Source organism: Lemur catta, chromosome 4, assembly GCF_020740605.2.
Source record: "Lemur catta isolate mLemCat1 chromosome 4, mLemCat1.pri, whole genome shotgun sequence".
NCBI lineage: Eukaryota > Metazoa > Chordata > Mammalia > Primates > Lemuridae > Lemur > Lemur catta.
Genome location: NC_059131.1, coordinates 95,743,067 through 95,763,067, shown reverse-complemented (window position 1 = coordinate 95,763,067; position 20,001 = coordinate 95,743,067). Strand labels below are relative to the sequence as shown.

The 20,001-nt window shown below is 36.6% G+C and overlaps 1 protein-coding gene across 2 annotated transcripts in view; it reads right to left on the bottom strand.

Moving 5' to 3' along the window:
• The window catches only part of TBC1D19 (TBC1 domain family member 19), a 118,974-nt gene that overhangs the window by 26,850 nt on the left and 72,123 nt on the right, over positions 1-20,001 (bottom strand). For both annotated transcript variants that reach the window (XM_045550483.1, XM_045550484.1), the window contains 2 exons: positions 7,510-7,594; positions 5,328-5,372 (listed from right to left, as the gene is read on the bottom strand). In XM_045550483.1, the coding sequence (XP_045406439.1) occupies positions 5,328-5,372; positions 7,510-7,594 (130 nt within the window). The remainder of the gene's footprint in view (positions 1-5,327; positions 5,373-7,509; positions 7,595-20,001) is intronic.

Below are 20,001 nucleotides of genomic sequence, written 5' to 3'. Positions count from 1 at the left end.
ATCTGGTAGCTACCTGAGGGACCGGCTCAGGAGCTTGCCTTTGTTTCACCTGCCTCATCTCAGACCTTTCTTGGGATTGAACTGGCCTGTCAGGAGACACTTGTCAAAAGCATTTAAAGGAAAATATATACTAGCTGCAGTTATATGGGAGAAGGAATAAAAGATGGGGCACATAGTAAACTGACTGAAAAGCCTGGAAAGGAAGAGGCTGAAGAAGGAGCTACATGGGAGGGTAAAGACTCTGTAAAGCATCTGTGTACACAGGGGCATCTAGAAGAGACCTGAGAAGACCTTATAGGCTTTCACCTCTGACTGACTTTTAGGCTCTGTGCAAGCAGAAAGTGAAGGATACGGTAGGGTTGTAAATGGCTTGGCTAAGTCTTGAAGGATTGCCCCAACACCCTGCCAATCTGCAAAGACCGGCAGAGTGGTTATGTTTTATTTTTGGTTCCAGATGTTTTAAAAAAATCTCTGTCAGATAACTTGCTGACCATTAATCTAATGAAACAAAGACTTCAGTGGGCACACAAGACAAAGAATACAATCTTTATTAAAATAGTTTAGAAAAGTCACTAAACAAATATACAACTATAATCCACAATAAGCAACAACAACAAATTCGTGGGGAAGTGGGGAGAATCTGATTTACAGATATACCACATTATAATGTTCTAGATACCCAATTTTCAACAATGAAAAAAATTGCTAGGCATGCAAAAGAAATAAGAAAGTATTGCCCATTCACAGGAAAAAAAGAAATTAACAGAAACTGTCCCTGAGGAAATCCAGACATTGGACTTACTAGACATAACTTTATTATTATTATTATTTTTTAAGAGAAGGAGTCTTGCTCTGTTGCCCAGGCTGGAGTGCAATGGCATGATCATAACTTACTGCGGCCTCAAACTCAGGGGCTTCAAGCGATCCTCCTACCTCATCCTCCTGAGTAACTGGGTCTACAGGAGTACACCACCACATTCAGCTAATTTTTAAATTTTTTGTAGAGACGGGGTCTCGCTGTCTTGCCCAGGCCTTAAATGATCCTCCTGCCTTAGCCTTCCAAAGTGCTGGGATTATAGGTGTGAGTCAGCACACCCAGCCTAGACAAGACTTCATATCAACTATCTTCCTAACAGACCTGGCCCTGCCTACCTCTTCTGTATCACCTTGTATCAGCCTATGCTTTGCTCACTGTCACCAGTCACACTGGCCATCTTGGTGTTCTTCAAACCATCAAGCTTGTTCCTGCCTTTGGCCTTCAGACATGCTGTGTACTCCCTCTGGAATGCTCTTCACCCACTTCTTTGCAAGGCTCACTCCACATGCTCTGGTCTCTGTTGATATTTTACCTCCTCAGAGGCACCTTTCCTGACTATTTTATCTAAGATAGTCACACCCATCCCAACTCACTACAGTTTCTGTTCCCTTTCATTGTTCACTTTATCACTCTCTGAAGTTACTCTCATTACTTATGTGTTGATTCATATATGTTTCCCTTATTAGAATGTAAGCTCCTTGGCAGCAAGTACTTTATTTGTGTTGTATACTGTGGATCACCCATCTAAAACAGTGAGCCATAACAGGGCTAGATAAGTATTTATCAGATGAATATTGACAATTTATACTTGTTGAGCAAAGAAAAAAAAAACACAAAAAGCTTATAAAATTTCTGTGAGAAATGTCCTTCAGCTTAGAAATTTTGCTCACCAGCTGTTTAATGAATCTGTTAGAGAAAGACTATCTATTGATGATCCCCCAAATGAAGTGAGAGAGTAGAATGCCTGATGTCACCATGCCTGTCATTTCCATCCTAGGGAGGTAATCATACGTGTTGATGTGGGGGTGGTGAGAAAACCTCCTGCCCCACTGTAAGCGCTGACCTGGTCAGGGGCTGAGAAGTGTGACAGTGAGCTGTGGGCAAACCTCGCCATTGGTCCCCTGAGACCCAGAAAGCCAGGCCAGTTTTGGTGGCAGTACTGGTCGAGGTGTCCTTGAGATTTCAAAGTAATACTATCTTTGGCAGAGGTTCAGAGCAGGGTAGGTAATATAAAAATGTTGCTTAGTAATGCCTTAGGTGAAGAAAATGGGACAGCAGACTGACTGGACTTTGTCTCTCCTTGTTCTGCAACTTCCAAATCATTGTCCAGAGAAAAGAGTCCTCCCTGATTCTGTAAGTTCTAAAACAATCTGAGAGAAGAAATGATTCTGTAGAATTAAATTTATGAACAGCTGTGGGCCTATCTCATTAAGGATTAAACTATTTTTATTCTGAATGAAAATCTTTCTAGAACCTATTACACACATCTTTTACTTTTTCAATATATTGACCACTTTCCTTTCTTCCAAAAGACACTACAATGAGCTCAGCAACATTTTCTGAGGCAGTAGGGAATGGTAGTAAAAATACTGCTTCTGAAGCCAGACAGCTTGGGTTCAAAGCTGGGCTTTGCCTCTCACCAGGTTGGCAAGTTAACATTGTGTGGCTCAGTTTCTTTAACTATAAATATTAGTACCTGCCTCATAGGGTTCTTGTAAGGACTAAATCAGTTAATTACATTACCTGTATTCATCAGTTAATAAGGACTAAATCTAATACATTATATGTATTAATCAGTTAATAAGGACTAAATCAGTTAATACACGTAATGTACTTAACACACTGCCTGGTATATAGTACTGCTCAAAAACTGTCAGTTGCTACTGCTATGACTACTGTTATTATTATGATTATAGCAATATTTTTTTTAGTGTCTTGAGCTCATTATAAAGATCTTAAATTATAATATGCTACAACCTAAGGATAGCTTTTTTAAAGGGCATCGGGTTATGGCTTTTACATAAAATGGTCCCAGAATGATTCGCTGGAGTGCTCTTCTATGCTGTTTCATAGCTTTTATATTTTCCTTTGTGAAGTCTCTAGTTTTCACTTCTCACAGTTGTTGGTAATTTTTCACACCTGTATCAGCCTCTTCCCACATTTCTATTTTTGCAGGAGGCATAAAAAAGTGTAAACCAAGTTTTTAGACATATGTGTTAAATAAGAAATAATATGTTCTAAACTAAGTTGGAAAAGCTCTCCTCTGAATAGAAACAAGGCACTTGAGTCCACAGACATCTCTTTTGGCAGGAATTTTATTTTTTTCTTATTTCCTGTTTCTTAGGTAAATATAAAAAGTTATCAGAAAATTAAGTTTCTGGGGTGAGTGACAGATGTAACGATGGTTATATATAAAGTTAAAATTAGGAAGCCTCTAATTTAGTTCAAACAAATACCCTAAATACCTATTACACTCCTACTACATGCTACATACTGGGGGAATAAAAATGAATGATATGGTCCTGAACCTCAAGAAGGCTGCAATTTAGAGGGGAAGATAAACAAAAATATCAAGATAATAAAGAGATGCCAAAGTTTTTCACACCACGTGGCAGTCTAGAGGAGGGGCCCTAAACGTAACCTGGGAACTCAGGGAAAGCTTCCCAAAGAGGATCATCCCTAAACTGAGCGTTGATGACATTCACGTGAAGAAAGGTTTGATGGGCTATTCTAGGCACGGGAACAGGAGAGCTAATGAGAGACAGGAACCAGCATAGTGCTTTTGTGAGAGCATGCAGCTGTGTGTGTAAAGAATAAACAGTTTGATATTACTGTGATTAAAAAATGATGATGGGAAATGGTGAGCAATGAAGCTCGGAGGTAGACTCTACAGGGTCAGACTCTAGAGCTCCTCATGTGTCATGCTGACATATGTCATGTTACTTGTTACGAGATGGGGAGCCATTAAGAAAACCTTGAGAAAAATGGCCATTTTCAGATTTCCATTTTAGATGTATAACTCAGAGAGCAGTGTAAAAGACAGAGCAAAACTAGAAAAGACTGGGGGAAGAGAGACCAATCAGAAGGTAGCTGCAATTAATAAGCTAGAGATAATAAAGCCTGAAAGAGGCAAGGCAGCAGTGATGGTGAGAAAGAGAGGGTCCCAGATGTATTTGGAAGATAAAATTGGAAGGCCCTGGTGACTTAATAGATGAAGTAGGTACAAGACTGAGAGAAATCTAGGATGACTATCAGGTTTTAGGTCTTGAATTACTGCATAGATGATAATGCAATTAACTGAGATAGGAATAGGTGTTTTGTTTTGTTTTGTTTTGTTTTAAATTTAGTTTTGTTTTTCATTTCTTTAGGAGGGTAGGCATAGGAAGATAAATAGTGAGTTCAGGTTCGGACATATTAAGTTTGAGGTACTTATGGGAGAGGTCAGATACAAATTTTCTAGAGTAATTAACAGATAGATAAAACCATGAAAGTGGATGGAAGCCCCTAGCAAAAAGTGTGAAAAGAGAAGAGCAGCAGAACAAGGGTGAGATGTTTAAAGAGAGACAGAGGCAGATGGCCCATGAAAGAAATTGAGTCACCACACTGAGAGGCACAGGGAGACAACAGTGCCATGAAAGCCAAGGCCAAGTATGAGTTTCAGACACAGTGGTCAATAAAGTTAAACACACTTACAACATTTTCGGAGGACTCACTGTATGTCAGGCACTGTGCTGTTTTATCTACCATATCTCATTTAATCTATTATCCACACACTACAGATGATGAATCTGAAGTTCAGAGAAGTCATGTAACTTACCCAAGGTCATAAGGTGAGCTGGCAGAACTGGGATCTGAACCCAGGTCTGCTGGATTACAAAGCCCATGTTCTTAACTCTGCTGGAGTAAAAGAACTTCTTCAGGACGAAACTTAATATTATGACACTAAGGACTGCTATATATTGCTTTTCCAAGAAGCATATCTTAAAAATCTAATAAATCTCAAAGGAATATTTAATATTAATATCTAATGAGGTCATTATATGTTTGATCACTTTATATCATTAAAATAGATTATTTCAGTGATACATTTTTATATCTTTATATCATAAATACCACAATGGTCAAATTATGAGCACAGTAAAATGTAACAGAAGGCAGTCTACTCAAGTGACTAGAGCACTGCTCCAGTAAAGCCAAATGGAAGGTTCTAGTTGGACTAGTTAGTGTTCTTCACAGAAAAACTGAGTGCCCTGAACTGCGACACCTAAGCCTACTCAGCTTTCTCACAAATTTACTAATAGTCCCCAGAAGAACCAGAGAGGGTATGCATAGTTTAGCACAAACCTAACATAAATGTAAAAATTCATTAAAGTATACCTTCTATGGAAGCTTTATTTTAGGTAATAAATGATTATTCATTTAAAGATAGAGAATAAGCAAGTCACAGTCCTATTATAAAAGTTGTAATTTTCCTATTTCCCACTAGAGGAAGCAATAGTCTTACTCTTACCATTTGGTGGATAAAAGACAGCATATTCTTCTAGTCCCAGTTTTCCTATAAGAGAAAACCATAGTTTCAATCATTAAGTAAAATAAATCTTAAAAAACCAACTTATTCTGTGAATATATTAAAAATTAATGGAATTTTAAAAACTACTATAAACCAATATTATTTCACTTCAGGATATGGAATTAATTTGAAAATTTACTATCCAATCTTTTGATATTAGCAAACCCTTTCATCAATTAAAGTCAACAATATAAATTTAAGTACAAAGGAAGTGATACAAAATAATCAAAAGAATAAATGCTTTTGAGATTCTTAAGTACTTAAGAGAAACATCTGTTTATATGCACAGAATTGTTTTGCTACTTATAAATAATTCTAATCTATTCATTAATGCAAGCTCCAACTTTGCAATACTACATTAGTTTATATTTTTATGAAATGTGCTGCTAAGTTAAAAATTAAATGTCTTTAACTGTATAGTGGTCATATTTTCTGAATCCCAAAACAGTTCATATAAGAATGGAACTAAGTATTTGAAATCAGGATTGTCCCAGAAAAATAAAGTATATTCACTATAATCAAATGTTTACCAGAGTTTTAAAAAGTAGCTTTCCCTCAAAACCATTAAGATTCTTAGTTTTTTCCCCACTTTTCACTGAGTATCTTTAGATAGTTTTTATCTTGACAGTTTTTCTAATACCTGCGAGTCTATAGACAAGTCACATGCATTCTTGCACTGGGCTTTAAAATAACATCTTTAATTAAAAATATATATTTTTTGTTCTTGGTAAGGGGTGGTGACAGAGAGGAGATGAAGAATAAGAATGAGCGGTTCAGGTTAAGGTGAAGACAACAGGACTGATCTTGTGAGGAGAGAACGGAATAATGAAAAATAGATGACAGATTAAAATTGACTACTGAACTAGGTGCTGAGAGGTGAACAGAACAAATGTAAGATATGGTCCCTCAACCATATGGTTATAATCCAGATGAAAACTTGAAATGTTATGGTATATTTGCTAACTTTTCTGGCACAGGCTTTAAGTGTTTGAGATCCTGCCTCTGAAAAAAAAAAAAAAAGAAAGAAAAAAAAGGAAATTCAGAGGAGAGGAAAACTGATGATAGCTGATAGCCTGGTGGACATGAGGAGGGTACAGGCTAGTTCTGCAAGGACCTATGATTTTGGGTGAGGAGTGGAAAGGCTTCTACAGGCAGGGAACATATGGAGGCTAGAATAAATAGGGGGTATTGAGGCATAATCATGGAAGCAAAGTTAGCTAGGTTAAGACAGTAGCAACTGATTGAGGGCCTTAAAATCCTGGCTGAGTCGAGAGGTGAGCCCATTAGATATTAAGCTCTACAATCAGTTTTTCAGCAGATGATGTTAAAGAAACAAACAAAAGGTTTACGTAAGTTCAATTTAGAAGCAATGCAACTAAGAGAGCCCTAAGTTGGGGGGCTCCAGCACAAGGTAATGTGGCTTGTCCTAGGGTGGGATTGGAGCAATCAGGCAGGTAGGTCAGACTTAGGAAATATAGGATAAATAGTTTCTTTTTTCATGGAAACTGCGGAATGACCATACACAATGGGGTCTGCGCATTCAGTGCTGGGTATTCACCACTTAGTAAAAAAGAGAAGGTGGGAAGAGCTCTCACCTAAAGTTAGTTTTCAGGTGATGGCAGGAGATTGAGATAGTGATATCTTATAGGCAGCTAGTGATAAAGAGAAGAAAGCACTAAAAACCATAGCTAACAGCATATACATTATATCAAAATTTTAAGTGTGGTGGAACATTTTGAGAGAAAGAATATAAAAGGTAAAAAAAAAAGTAGAAAAAGCAAATCCATGTGATAAACTCATAGTTAGAAAAGAAAAGTCAACAGATAAAACAAAAACAGCAACAGAGAGAGCAAACAAGGAAAACAAGGAAGGGTAACTTGAACTGCTGCTTCTGGGAACCACTTTTCCTGTGACTTGTGATAAGCTGCTTGGGCACTGATTTAAGTGAGAGTGAAAGGACAGTTACAGTCATCTGACAGGAAATCTAGTAATTTACCAAAAAAAGAAAAGAAAAGAAAAAGAAAGAAAGAAAACACCAATATATGTCATAAAATAAATCAGCATTCTTGGTAGGTTTATGTAAATCTTAAAGAATACTTCCTTAAAATTACTAAAATTTTACCTCTTATGTATGATTTTGGTGGTGAAGCACTGTTATATGCAAAGTGACTCAACACAGATGTATCCCGGGAAAAACAGAGTAATACCTGGGTATAACATTGGAAAAAACAAGCAGTTAAGCACTGTTATAAAACCAGATAATTCATTACTATTTCCTACTCGGAAAGCGTTGATGTGTAATTGTTCCAAATTCAGTACAGTGCCTTGTGATGGGAAGACTGCCCTCTGTCAGTATACCTGTGGTGTTATAGTGCGATGCCAAGTATCAATGGCCAAAGTTCTTCCAAAGAGTTCTCACTCTTTGCCACCTAAACTTTGATCAACAGCAGAAAATGCAAGTTGCTAACCACCAGTTGATTCTTTTCTTGTGTTTTCTATCTGGGAAAAAGAAACACCTGGGAGAAACTTAGCAGATGAGAAATGTATGGGGCAGACCCTAGGCAACTACATGTAGTGGCATAGGGGAATTTGAAAAGTGCAGGAAATAAACTAGACTCATTGCTGGGATGCAGCAGGCAGTTGGGCATGTCAACTCATTGACCTATGCTTATTCAACCTGCTGTGCCTGTTACTTACTTTTATCCCTCTGTGCTCCATTCTGGATGATTTCCTCAGATTTTTTTTTAATCAGTTTACTAATTCTCTTCTGCTTCTACTATGTATCACGTACTGTTCTAGGGGTAATAAGTAGCAAGTGTGATAAATAATTATATTACATAGTATATTAGGTGGTAAGTGCTATGGGAACAAGGTAAAAGGGAACAGAGAAAGGGTTGCTGTCATTTTAAACAGGGCAGTCAGGGAAGGCTTTATTGAGAAGGTGGCATCTGATCAAAGTCTTGAAAGGAGTTGAGAAACTTAGCATATGGATATCTGGTGAAGAGCATTCCAGACAGAAGAGCCAACAACTGCAAAGGTGCTAAGACAGGAGCATGCCTGATGTTTTGGAGGAGCAGTATGGATGCCAGTTTGGGTGCAGCAGATGAACTGAAAGAGATATGTCAAAAAGAGAAGACGAATCAGGCAAGGCATTACAGGCCATTGAGGGGATGTTGGGTTTTACCGGGAGTGAAATGGGGAGCCATTGCAGGATTTTAAGCAGAGAAATGATCTAACATATTTTATAAGGATCGCTCTGACCACTGAGAAGAGAATTGGCCATAAGGGTCAAGTACAGAAGCAGGTAGACTTGTTAGGAGACTATGGATAGTGGCTTGGACTAAGATGGCAGCAGTGTGTGGTGAGTGTGTGAAGAGCCACCCAGAGATCCTTCTCTAAGAATGAAGGACTGTTTAGAGCAGCTGGTAGTGCTAGAGCAGATAGTCCTCAGCAGCCAGTCCTGTCATGGATTACCTCTACTGAAGAGAGCTATTTTGCTCAAATACCAAGATCACACCCTTTTTTTTTTTTCCTGGAATGGCCCACATCCAATGACGATGATGTAAGGGAAAAAGGCCTCAACCTCTTGTCCCCCACTCAGGATGGGTCTGAGAGTTGATCCCATCTTCAGAACTCTCTGTAGCGTTGGCTGAGGCTTCCATTTAAACTGTCTTACAGCTAGACTTTTCCTTTTGCTCAACCCTACTTCACTTACTGTGCTTCCACAGTTGTTGATTCTGAGAGCACTCCTTAATAAACCTTCAGCATGCTAATCTCCATCTGAATTGGCTTCCCTGGGAACTCATCTTACAACATAGAGAAAGTGGGGAAAAGTGGTCAGATTCTAAATACACTGTGAAGGCAGGGCCAACAGGATTTACCAACAGATTGGATGTAGTGTGTGAGAGAAAGACAGGAGTCAAGGATGATAACAAGTTGAAAATGGAAGGATACTTGATTTGAGCAAGTGGAAAGTTAGGAGTTACTATCAACTGAAACAGGGAAAGCAGCAGGCAACAGTTCTGGGAGTGAAATCAGGGCTTCAGTTTTCAATGTGCTAAGTTTGGGATGTCTGCAGGACACCTAAATGGAGATGTTGAATCGGCAGTTGGAGATTTTAGTCTGGAGTACAGGAGTAAAATTTGAACTGAAGATATAAATTTGGGAATTATCAACATATAAATGGTAACAAAGCCCACAAAATAGGTAAGCTTGGTGAAATCAAGTGAGCGAGTGTAACCAGAGAAGGGAAGACCAAGAACTGAGAGCTGAGTAATTCTAAAATATCAGAGAGAAGAGAAGGAACCAGCCTAGAAGAGTAAATCCACCCCTGCTATACACCATGATGTTATGAAGGGGCTTTAGGGCCCCTTCCTTAGCATAGGTCCCTGCGAGTGTTGGAAGTAGCTGGGAGATATAGAGAGTTCTAGGCAAGGAAGGTAAGTCAGGTTGTAATCAGAAAGCATTTCTACGTATGCATTTCTGGTAAATTGTTTAATAAGATCTCAGAAGAAAATGACTTGAAGCTCTATAATTCTAATGATTTGTTATTTTTTCCTTATTCTAAACAAAAATATATATCCTTACCTGAATTTTTATTTATAATATTATATTCTCTTTCTTAAAGAAGGCCCTCCAAATTGTATAAGCTTTACATACCCAAAATGCTGAATTTGCCTCTAGTAACCAGTAAAATAAGATGAAATCTAAAAGGAGTTGGTGTCTTGAAAGCCAAGCGAAGGAAGAACAGAACTGGGTCAAATGCTGCTGAGAGATCAATCAAGAAGAGCATGGAGAATTGGTCATTGGATTTAGTTATTGGCGACCTTGACAAGAGCTGTTTCAGCTCAAATGGTAGGGCACCATATATGATGTTTGGTATCTGCTTTTTTTTTTTGACTTAACAATGCATTAAAGAGATCTTTTAATATCCATATATATAAAGCTGCTTCATTCTTCATTCTGTATCTTTGATGCAGCCCTTAAATTTATCTAATGGGTTAGTCTCCTAAAAATTAACATTTATTAATAAATTATTTTCAATTTTATGCTATTTCTGACATTACCAAAATAACTAGCCTTTTACTGTGCCATTTCACACATATGAGTACCTCTGTAGGACAAATACATAGGAATATAATTGCTCAGTCAAAGGGTATGTGCATTGAAAAATGTGATGGCTATTTGGCTGTATATATACATTATTTGTTATCTTTTAGGCAGCATTTCTACATATTTATAGTGGAAAGGGGGTGTGTGAGTGAGCTCTGTCCCTTATGTTGCCTGACTCTTTATTTTCCACTATATATTCTAAATAATTTTTGCTCATATTTAAAAGAGGGCCGGGCATGGTGGCTGATCCTATAATCCTAGCACTTTCGGAGGCCAAGGCCTGAGGATTGCTTGAGCCCAGGAGTTTGAGTTTGCAGTGAGCTATGATGACGCCACTAAATTCTAGCCCTGGCAACAGAGCAAGACCTTGTCTCAAAACAAAACAAAATAAAACAAAACAAAGTAATAAGGATTTTAATATTTTATTTGGTAAAGAGGCATTTAACTGAATCATCTTACTAGTTCTAATGTTTTTCAGTCCTATTCCTTGACTTTATATATATATGTGTGTGTGTATATATATATGTATATATATACACACACACATACACTTGATAATAATGTTGTGTTCCTTCTGATATCTGTAACTCTATTTTTCTTATCTTACTCATTGGCTAGAAATTCCAAAATGATCTGTGTTCTTTCCTTGCTTTAGAGGAAACATCTCTAATATTTCAATAATAAGCAACATTAATTTACATTAAGATGGTGAATGTTAGTTTCCCATAAATACTATTAGGTTGAGAAAATATACTTACTTTCTAGTGTAGAAAGAGTTAGCATAAAAAGAGTTAGGGATGAAAAATTACTTATTGGATACAATGTACATTATTTTGGTGATGAGTACACTAAAAGTTCAGACTTAGCCACTATATAACATATATATGTAATGGAATTCAACTTGTAGCCCCTAAATCTATTGATTAAAAAAAATTAGATTGTACAAAAATGTGAATATATTTAACATTACTAAACTGTACACTTAAATGGTTAAGATGGTAAATTTTATGTTACCACAATTAAAAAAATTTTTTTAAATGGATGCTATCAAATAGTTTCAGATATATTTTTGGTATCTATTTAGATAATAATATGATTTTTAATTCTTGACCTATTAATGTGATAAATATTTTCTAATAATTAAGCAAAATCATTAGGCTCTAAAAAATTCTAAATCCATAATATGTTATTGATCCAGTAAATAATATCACTTTTCTCTTGCCAAACTTTTATGCACCACTGTGGGAGGCAGAATAATGCTCCCATAAAGATGTCCACCTCCTGATCTCTGGAACCTCTGTGCTATGCTTTGTCTCTACCAAAATTCCTATTGAAATTGGATTCCCAATGTGGTAGTGTTGGGAGGTAGGGCCTAGTAGGACGTGTTTGGGTGTTGGGATGGATCCCTCATGAAAAGATTAATGTACTCCTGTGGGACTTGCTCAGTTACTGTGAAAGCAGGTTGCTCCTTCTGTATTTGGTCTCTCTGCACATGCCCCCTCCCTCTTCCATTTCCTGCCATGAGTGGAAGTAGCATGAGACTCTGACGAGATGGGCTTCCAATCTTAGACTTTCCAGCCATCAGAACGGTGAATCAAATAAACCTCTATTCTTTATAAATCACCCAGTGTCAAGTATTCTGTCATAGCAACACAAAACAGACTAAGACACTAAGATTAAGACATTAAGGGGATATGTTACCTTACACCAGCATTCCCCAATCTTTGTGGCACCAGGGACTGGTTTCATGGAAGACAACTTTTCCACGGATGGGGAGGGGTGCAGGGTGGAGGGGGCTGAGGGGTGGAGTTCTGTGGCCCAGTCCCTAACAGGCCAGTCTGCAGCCCAGGGATTGGGGATCACAGTCTTACACAACAAAGGGATTTTGCAGATGTGATTAAATTGAAGATCTTTAAAAGAGAAGATTATTTAGGATTATCTAGGTAGGCCCAATGTAATCACAAGAATCCTTATATATGAAAGAGAGAGGTACCAGAGTCAGCGTCAGAGAGAGATTTGAAGATGCTATCTGCTGACTTTGATGATGGAGGATGGGTCCACAAGCCAAGAAATGCAGGTACACTCTAGAATCTGGAAAGGGCAAAAAAAAAAAATTCTCAGCCGGGCGTGGTGGCTCATGCCTGTAATCCCAGCTCTCTGGGAGGCCGAGGCAGGTGGATTGTTTGAGCTCAGGAGTTCAAGAACAGACTGAGCAAGAGTGAGACCCCATCTCTACTAAAAATAGAAAGAAATTAGCTGGACAACTAAAAATATATAGAAAAAATTAGCCAGGCATGGTGGCGCATGCCTGTAGTCCCAGCTACTTGCGAGACTGAGGCAGAAGAATTGCTTCAGCCCAGGACTTTGAGGTTGCTGTGAGCTAGGCTGATGCCACAGCACTCTAGTCCAGGCAACAGAGTGAGACTTTGTCTCCAAAAAAAGTCAATACAGCCCTGCCAACACCATGATTTTAGCCCAGTGAAACCCATTTCAAACTTCTGAACTTCAGAACTATAAGAGAATATATTCATTTTAAGCCACTAAATTTATGATAACTTATTACAACAGCAAAACTAATACAACTAATAAAATAGTATAATAATAGACTAATACAAGTAATGCAATTAAGTAAAATAAAAAGAAAATATACTTACAAATATCTTTCTGCTATTGCCTAGAGGGAAAACAAACAATTCCTAAAGAAATGTTCATATTAACTTTCCCTCAGTTTAGCAGAGTTGGGGAAGCATAGTAATTTTAGAAGAAGCTCTGTGCTTAAATATATCCCCCTGGAGTCCCTGGTGTCCTCAAGAAGACAAGACATCTGAGACTGCTCTAAGGAGAATATTGGTCACTGTAAAGTGATAATGCCAGAGGTGGTATGTTAGACAGTACACGCTGGTGTGCAACCCTGGGATATAAGCAAAGAGCTGCCAACTCCTACCCTAACCTGAGTTGTTGTTTTAACTTCTGAGATTCTAACTTTTATATCTGTAAGAAAATAATAGTTCAATTAAAAATTTCTAGAAAATATGTTTATACAGAGATGACAATTTCAACCAAATTAAGTAGAAAATTTAAATTTGATTACTTACTAATTAAGTAAAAATTAAACTTTATGGGGATGAGGTTATATATGATAGCAATTTACTTTATTTAGAAGAGTTATAAGAAACTGGATATGTATAAGTCTAAACTGTTAATAGCAGAATTCTACCTAAAATGTCTACATACAGCTGAAAAAGATTTACTTGATGTTAAAAATTTTTTTCTTTCTGGAAAATATATTTATGGTAAATGTTTCTGAGAAATAAGTTATTTATATAACAAAACACAAGAAATGACAGATATCAATTGGACAATCATTTTTTATTTTGGTCTTTAACCAGAACGAACAATCACTTTAATATACAACTATTATATAATGTTTTCATTTGTTGTGTTCTTGCATTTTTATCCAAACCAATTCAGTGAATTTCAAATGATAAATTTCCAAAAATGTCTTTTTAAGACACTCTGCCTTAATTTAAATTTTCATAAATAAAGGGCAATATGGCTTACTGGGCTTTGAAAATGAACAGCCCTGACTTGGAGTGCTGATAGCTATATGAGCTTTGGCTCTGAGCCTCTGCTGCTTCATCTGTAAAAGGGGAATAAAGTTACCTTACAGGAGTATTATAAAATAAGTTATAAAGTAGACTCTGGGAAGATGGTAGAGTAGCAAGCACCAACTATCTGTCTCCACACGTAGACAATAATTGCACAGGCAGAATTAGTCTGATGTAATTATTTTACAACTCTAGAGTCTATTGAAGTCCTGAAACTTTCAGGGGAAAGGCTGGATGGTAAATTGCAGTCAATTTTGATCAATTTCAGCTCTTACCACATAGGCATCCTCTACACTAAGCCCTTGGTAAGCAGTTTGCATGCAGGTTGAAGGACACAGGGTGGGAAAAAAGCACCGTGTCCTCTGAATACTTGGTATCTGTACTCTGATTGCTGACTGCAGCTTCTGACTGGAAAAGTGCAAAGAGCTAAGGGTGGGGATGGGAGAAAGGAGTCATTGTTGTTGATCCTCCCCCCATTGTTGAAAGCCTCTCCCCCTCTGGCTGAAATGAGTTTCAGGGGATTTAAAGGGACAATGCCCTCCCCACTCCTTCATTTTTCTCTTTTCTTCCTTTTGAGAACAAGATATTAAAGACTAGGTCATTCAAAAACAACTGTGTATATGGGGAAAAAGAAGAAAGGGACCGTGTATGCCCATGGAAAGGTGCCCGCTCACAGACCTTAAGTTTATACCTCAGGCTGATCCTTGGCACAGCAAGAAACTACAAAAATCAAAGAAACAAAAATAATAAACAAAAATAATGACAACAAAAACAAAAACAAAAAATCCTAGGGAAGGAGGAGAATCTGATTTCCAGAGATTCCACATTATTAGATTCAAATGTCCACTTTTCCACAACAAAAAAAATCACAAAGAATACAAAAAAGCTGGAAAATATGACCCATTCAAAGGAAAACAAATATCAATAGAAACTATCCCTGAAAAAGACCTAAGAGCAAATCTACTCATTAAAGTAGACACAGACATTAAAATAACTGTCTTAAAGATACTCAAAGAACTAAAAGAACATGTGGAGAAAGTCAAGAAATGATGTATGAACAAAATGGAAACATCAATAAAGAGATAGCAAACCTAAAAAGAAACCTCCCAAGGATCTGAAGCTGGAAAGTACAATAACTGAAATAAAAATTCACCAGAGGGATTCAAAGGCAGATTTGAGCAGGCAGAAAAAAGAATCAGCCAACTAGAAGATAGGGCATTAGAAATAATTGAGTCTGTGGAACAGAAATTAAAAATGGAAGACAAGTAAACAGAGCCTTAGGAACCTGTGGGACACCATCAAGCCAACCAATGTATGCATGTAGGAGTTGCAGAGGGAAAAGAGAGAGAGAGAGAGAAAGAGAGAGAGAGAGAGAGAGAAAGGGGTAGAGAGAATATTTGAAAAAATAATGGCTGAAAAATTCCCAAATTTGATTAAAGACATGGATATAAACATGAAATAAGAAGCTCAACAAACTCCAAGTAAAACGAATTCAAAGAGGCCCACACTAAAATACATTATAACCAAACTATAGAAAGTCAAAGAACTTTGAAAGCAGCTAGAGAGTAGCAACTCATTACATACAAGGGATCCTCTATAAAATTATCAGATTTCTCATCAGAAACTTTGAAGGCCATACACAGTGGTCTGACATATTCAATGTGATAAAAGAAAAAAAAAAAAAAACCTTCAACCAAGAATCCCATATTTAGCAAACTGCCCTTCAAAAATGAGGAAGAAATTAAGACTTTCCCACATAAATGAAAGCTGAGAAAGTTTGTTACCACTAGATATCCTTTGAGAAATGCTCAAGAGAGTCCTGCAGTATGAAATAAAAGGACATAAGACAGCAACTCAAATCTGAGTGAAAAAATAAAGATGTCAATAAAGGTAAATACATGGGCAATTATAAAAAGTAGTATTATTGTAACAAGGCCAGGCACGGTGGCTCATGCCTATAATCCTAGCACTCTGGGGAGGCTGAGGCAGGAGGATCACTTGAGGTCAAGAGTTTGAGACCAGCCTGAGCAAAAGTGAGACCCTGTCTCTACTAAAAATAGAAAAAATTAGCCGAGCATGATGGTGCGTGCCTGTAGTCCCAGCTACTCTGGAGGCTGAGGCAGGAGAATCACTCGAGCCTGGGAATTTGTGATTGCTACAAGAGAGGCTGATGCCACGGCACTCTAGCCCAGGCAACAGAGTGAGACTCTGTCTCAAAAAAAAAAAAAAAGCAGTATTATTGTAACAATGGTTTATTACTCTACTTTTTGTTTTCTGTATCATTTAAGAAACTAACACATTTGAAAAATTATTAATTTAAAATTAGTATTATTGTACTCCACATTTTGTTTTCTATATAATTGAAGATACTAATGCATTTAAAGTAATTAGCTTAAAATGAAAAAATAAAATACTCATGAAGCAAAAAAATTATTAATTTATGTTTTGCATACACATGTTTAAAGATGTAATACCATGATGTCATCAACTGAAAGGGATGAGGACAGTACTGTAAAGGAGTACAGATTTTGTATGTTATTGAAGTTAAACTGGTATAAATTTAAGTTAGAGTGCTATAACTTTTGGCTGTGAAATGTGATCCCCATGGTAACCACAAAGAAAATAGCAATAGAATATACACACAAGGAAATAGGAAGGGAATTTAAACATTTTGCTACAAAAACCCCCAATTAAACCCAAAAGAAGACAGTAATGCAGAATATGAGAGATACGAAGCTATAAGGTATATAAAAAACAAATAGAAAAATGAGAGCAATAGCTTCTCATCAGTAGTTACTTTAAATGCAAATGGATTAAACTCTCCAATCAAAAGATAGAGATTGACAGAATGAATTAAAAAACATGATCAAATTATATGCCATCTACAAGAGTCTCATTTCAGATCTACAGATACAAATAGGTTGAAAGTAAAAGGATCGAAAAAGACATTCAATGCAAATAGTAACCAAAAGAGAGCACAGTAGCTATACTCATATTAGACAATAGACTTTAAATCAAAAATGTTAGAGGAGACAAAAAAGATTAAATATTAAAGTTTCAGTACAGCAAGATATAAAAACTATAAAAATTTATGCACCTAATAAGAGACTACCAAAATGTATGAAGCAAAAATTGATAGAATTAAAGGGAGAAATAGTTCCACAATAATAAGTGGAGACTTCAAGATATCACTCTTAATAATGGACAGAACAATCAGAAGGAAATACAAGACTTAACAGAATAAACTAATTAGATCTAACAAACATATACAGGACACTCTACCTAAGAATTTACAAGATAAGCCAAGCATTTGATGGAAGATTTGTCATACAACAGAAAGAGTAAATCTCTATGTCTTCTTTTATATGGATTCTTTCCTATGAATATTTTATATAATTTGGGCAATATGTTAACTTATGTAGTTTGTGATAATGCCATTTAGTACTGGAACCTGCAAATGATACTGTCAAACTACCCAATTTCATTGAATAAGAAGTGTCTTCTGTTTGAACACATTTAGAAACTCTGATATAATTTAAAACTTTCAACACCACTAAGGATTTTTAAGAATTTCATGCAAAATAAAAAATAACTAAACTTCAGAATACTAAGATTGACTTATTACTAAAAACATAATTTCTATAATATTCAGTGTTGTTGCCTATAAAATTTAGGTAACATTAACGTGAGGCATTCAGGAGCAGTGCCTGTGTAAGCTTGTAACATAGGTCAAGATTTTCTTTAAAGAGGGATTACTGGATGTTTTCTCATCTGTATGTGGACACAGTGATGCCATGTGCCATCTAATTTTCTAGTCTAGTCACAAAGTCCAGTAAATGGGCTATGACCAACACCATAGCCAACAACATTAAATTTGTTACATTATCATCAACAATTTTCCCATAGAGCAGCTGTGTTGCTGGGCATCTCTGCCAAAAGAAAGCCTATAATTGATAATAAGAACAGGCTTTCTTTTGTCTTATTACTATTACACACACACACACACACATAATTTTCTTCCCAGAGAAAAAACAGAACTCAATTTCTGATCATAGTATATTGTTTATAGTGCATACAATTACATATATTTTCATTAGTTAAAATAAACTTCTACTAATTCAGGCTAATTATAAAATAAATCATTATGAGTCAGTAGGTCTGCAGTGAGGAAAGTAAAAGAAAAAGAAAAAAAAGAAATGATAAAATAAAATAAATAATTAAAAAGTATCACCATGGAAAGTATTTTCTTAGTAACTGTGTATATGAGGAAAATTTAATTTTACATAATTCCCAAAGAGAAAAGATCAGTTTCTGTAGTTATCCTTTTAGATATGTTATGGGGATAAAGATCCACATTAAAGCTTAGAACAATGAATGGATAAAGAAAACTTTCTTTGCTCATCCATAAGAAGTAACTCTTTGTCTGCTAAGTTTTATCATGAGATTGCAGCAGTTCAGTCACATCTTCAGGTTCCACTTCTACTTCTAGTTCTCTTGCTATTTCCACCACATCTGCAGTTACTTCCTCCACTGAAGTCCTGAACTCCTCAAAGTCATCCATGAAAGTTGGTATCAACTTCTTCCAGACCACTGTTCACATTGGTATTTTGACCTCCCCCCATGAATCACAAATGTTGTGATTTGGCAAAATGTGTCAATGGCATCTAGAATGGTGACTCTTTTCCAGAAGGTTTTTAATTTACTTAGCCCAGATCCACCAGTGGAATCACTATATATGGCAGCTATAGCCTTAGAAAATGTCTTTCTTAAAAAATAAGACTTGAAAGTCAAAATGACTCCTTGATCCATGGGCTACAGAATGGATGTTGTATTAATAGCTGTGAACACAACTTTAATCTTCTTTGTACATCTCCATCAGAGTTCTGGATGACCAAAGGCATTGTCAATGAGCAGTAATATTCTGAAAGGAATGTTTTTTTCTGAACGGTAGGTCTCAACAGTGGGCTTAAAATATTCAGTAAACCATCCTGTAAACAGATGTGCTGTCATCCAGCCTTTGTTGTTCCATTTATAAAGCATAGGCAGGGTAGACTTGCCATAATTCTTAAGGGCCCCAGGATTTTCAAACAGGTAAATAAGCACTGGCTTTAACTTAAAGTCAGTAGATGCATTAGCCCCTAACAAGAGGTAAGTGAAGCCTTAGGGGATACCTTGCATATCATTTAGCAATTCTCACAGAATGTGTCCAGCAGCTGAAATGAGGACATAATCACTAATTGTCTTCAGCATTGGCACTTAAATAAAAAATTCTGGGACAAGAACAAAAGTGATTCAATATCCTATTATATGTTAAACTTTGAAGCTAGGCATTGACTTCTCCTCTCTAGCTATGAAAGTCCTAGATGGCATCTTCTGCCAATATAAGGCTGTTTCATCTACATTGAAAATTTGTTTAGTGTAGCCCAACTTCATGAATAATCTTACCTAGATTTTCTGGATAACTTGCTACAGCTTCTACATTAGCATTTGCTGCTTCACCTCACGCTTTTACATTATAGAGACAGCCTCTTTCCTTAAACCTCAGGAACCAACCTCTACTAGCTTCAGGCTTTTCTTCTGAAGCTTCCTCACCTCTCTCAGGCTTTGTAGAATTGAAGAGAGTTAGGGCCTTGCTCTGAATTAGGCTTTGGTTTAGGGGAATATTGTGGCTGGTTTGATCTTCTATCCAGACTACTAAAATTTTTTCTGTATAACCAACACGGCTGTTCCACTTTATTTTCATTCATGTGTTTATTAGAGTGGCACTTTTAATTTCCTTCAAAAACTTTTCCTTTACATTTACAATTTGGCTAATTTGGCGCAAGAGGACTAGCTTTTGGCCTATCTCAACTTTTGACATGCCTTCCTTACTAAACTTAATTTTTGATTTAAAG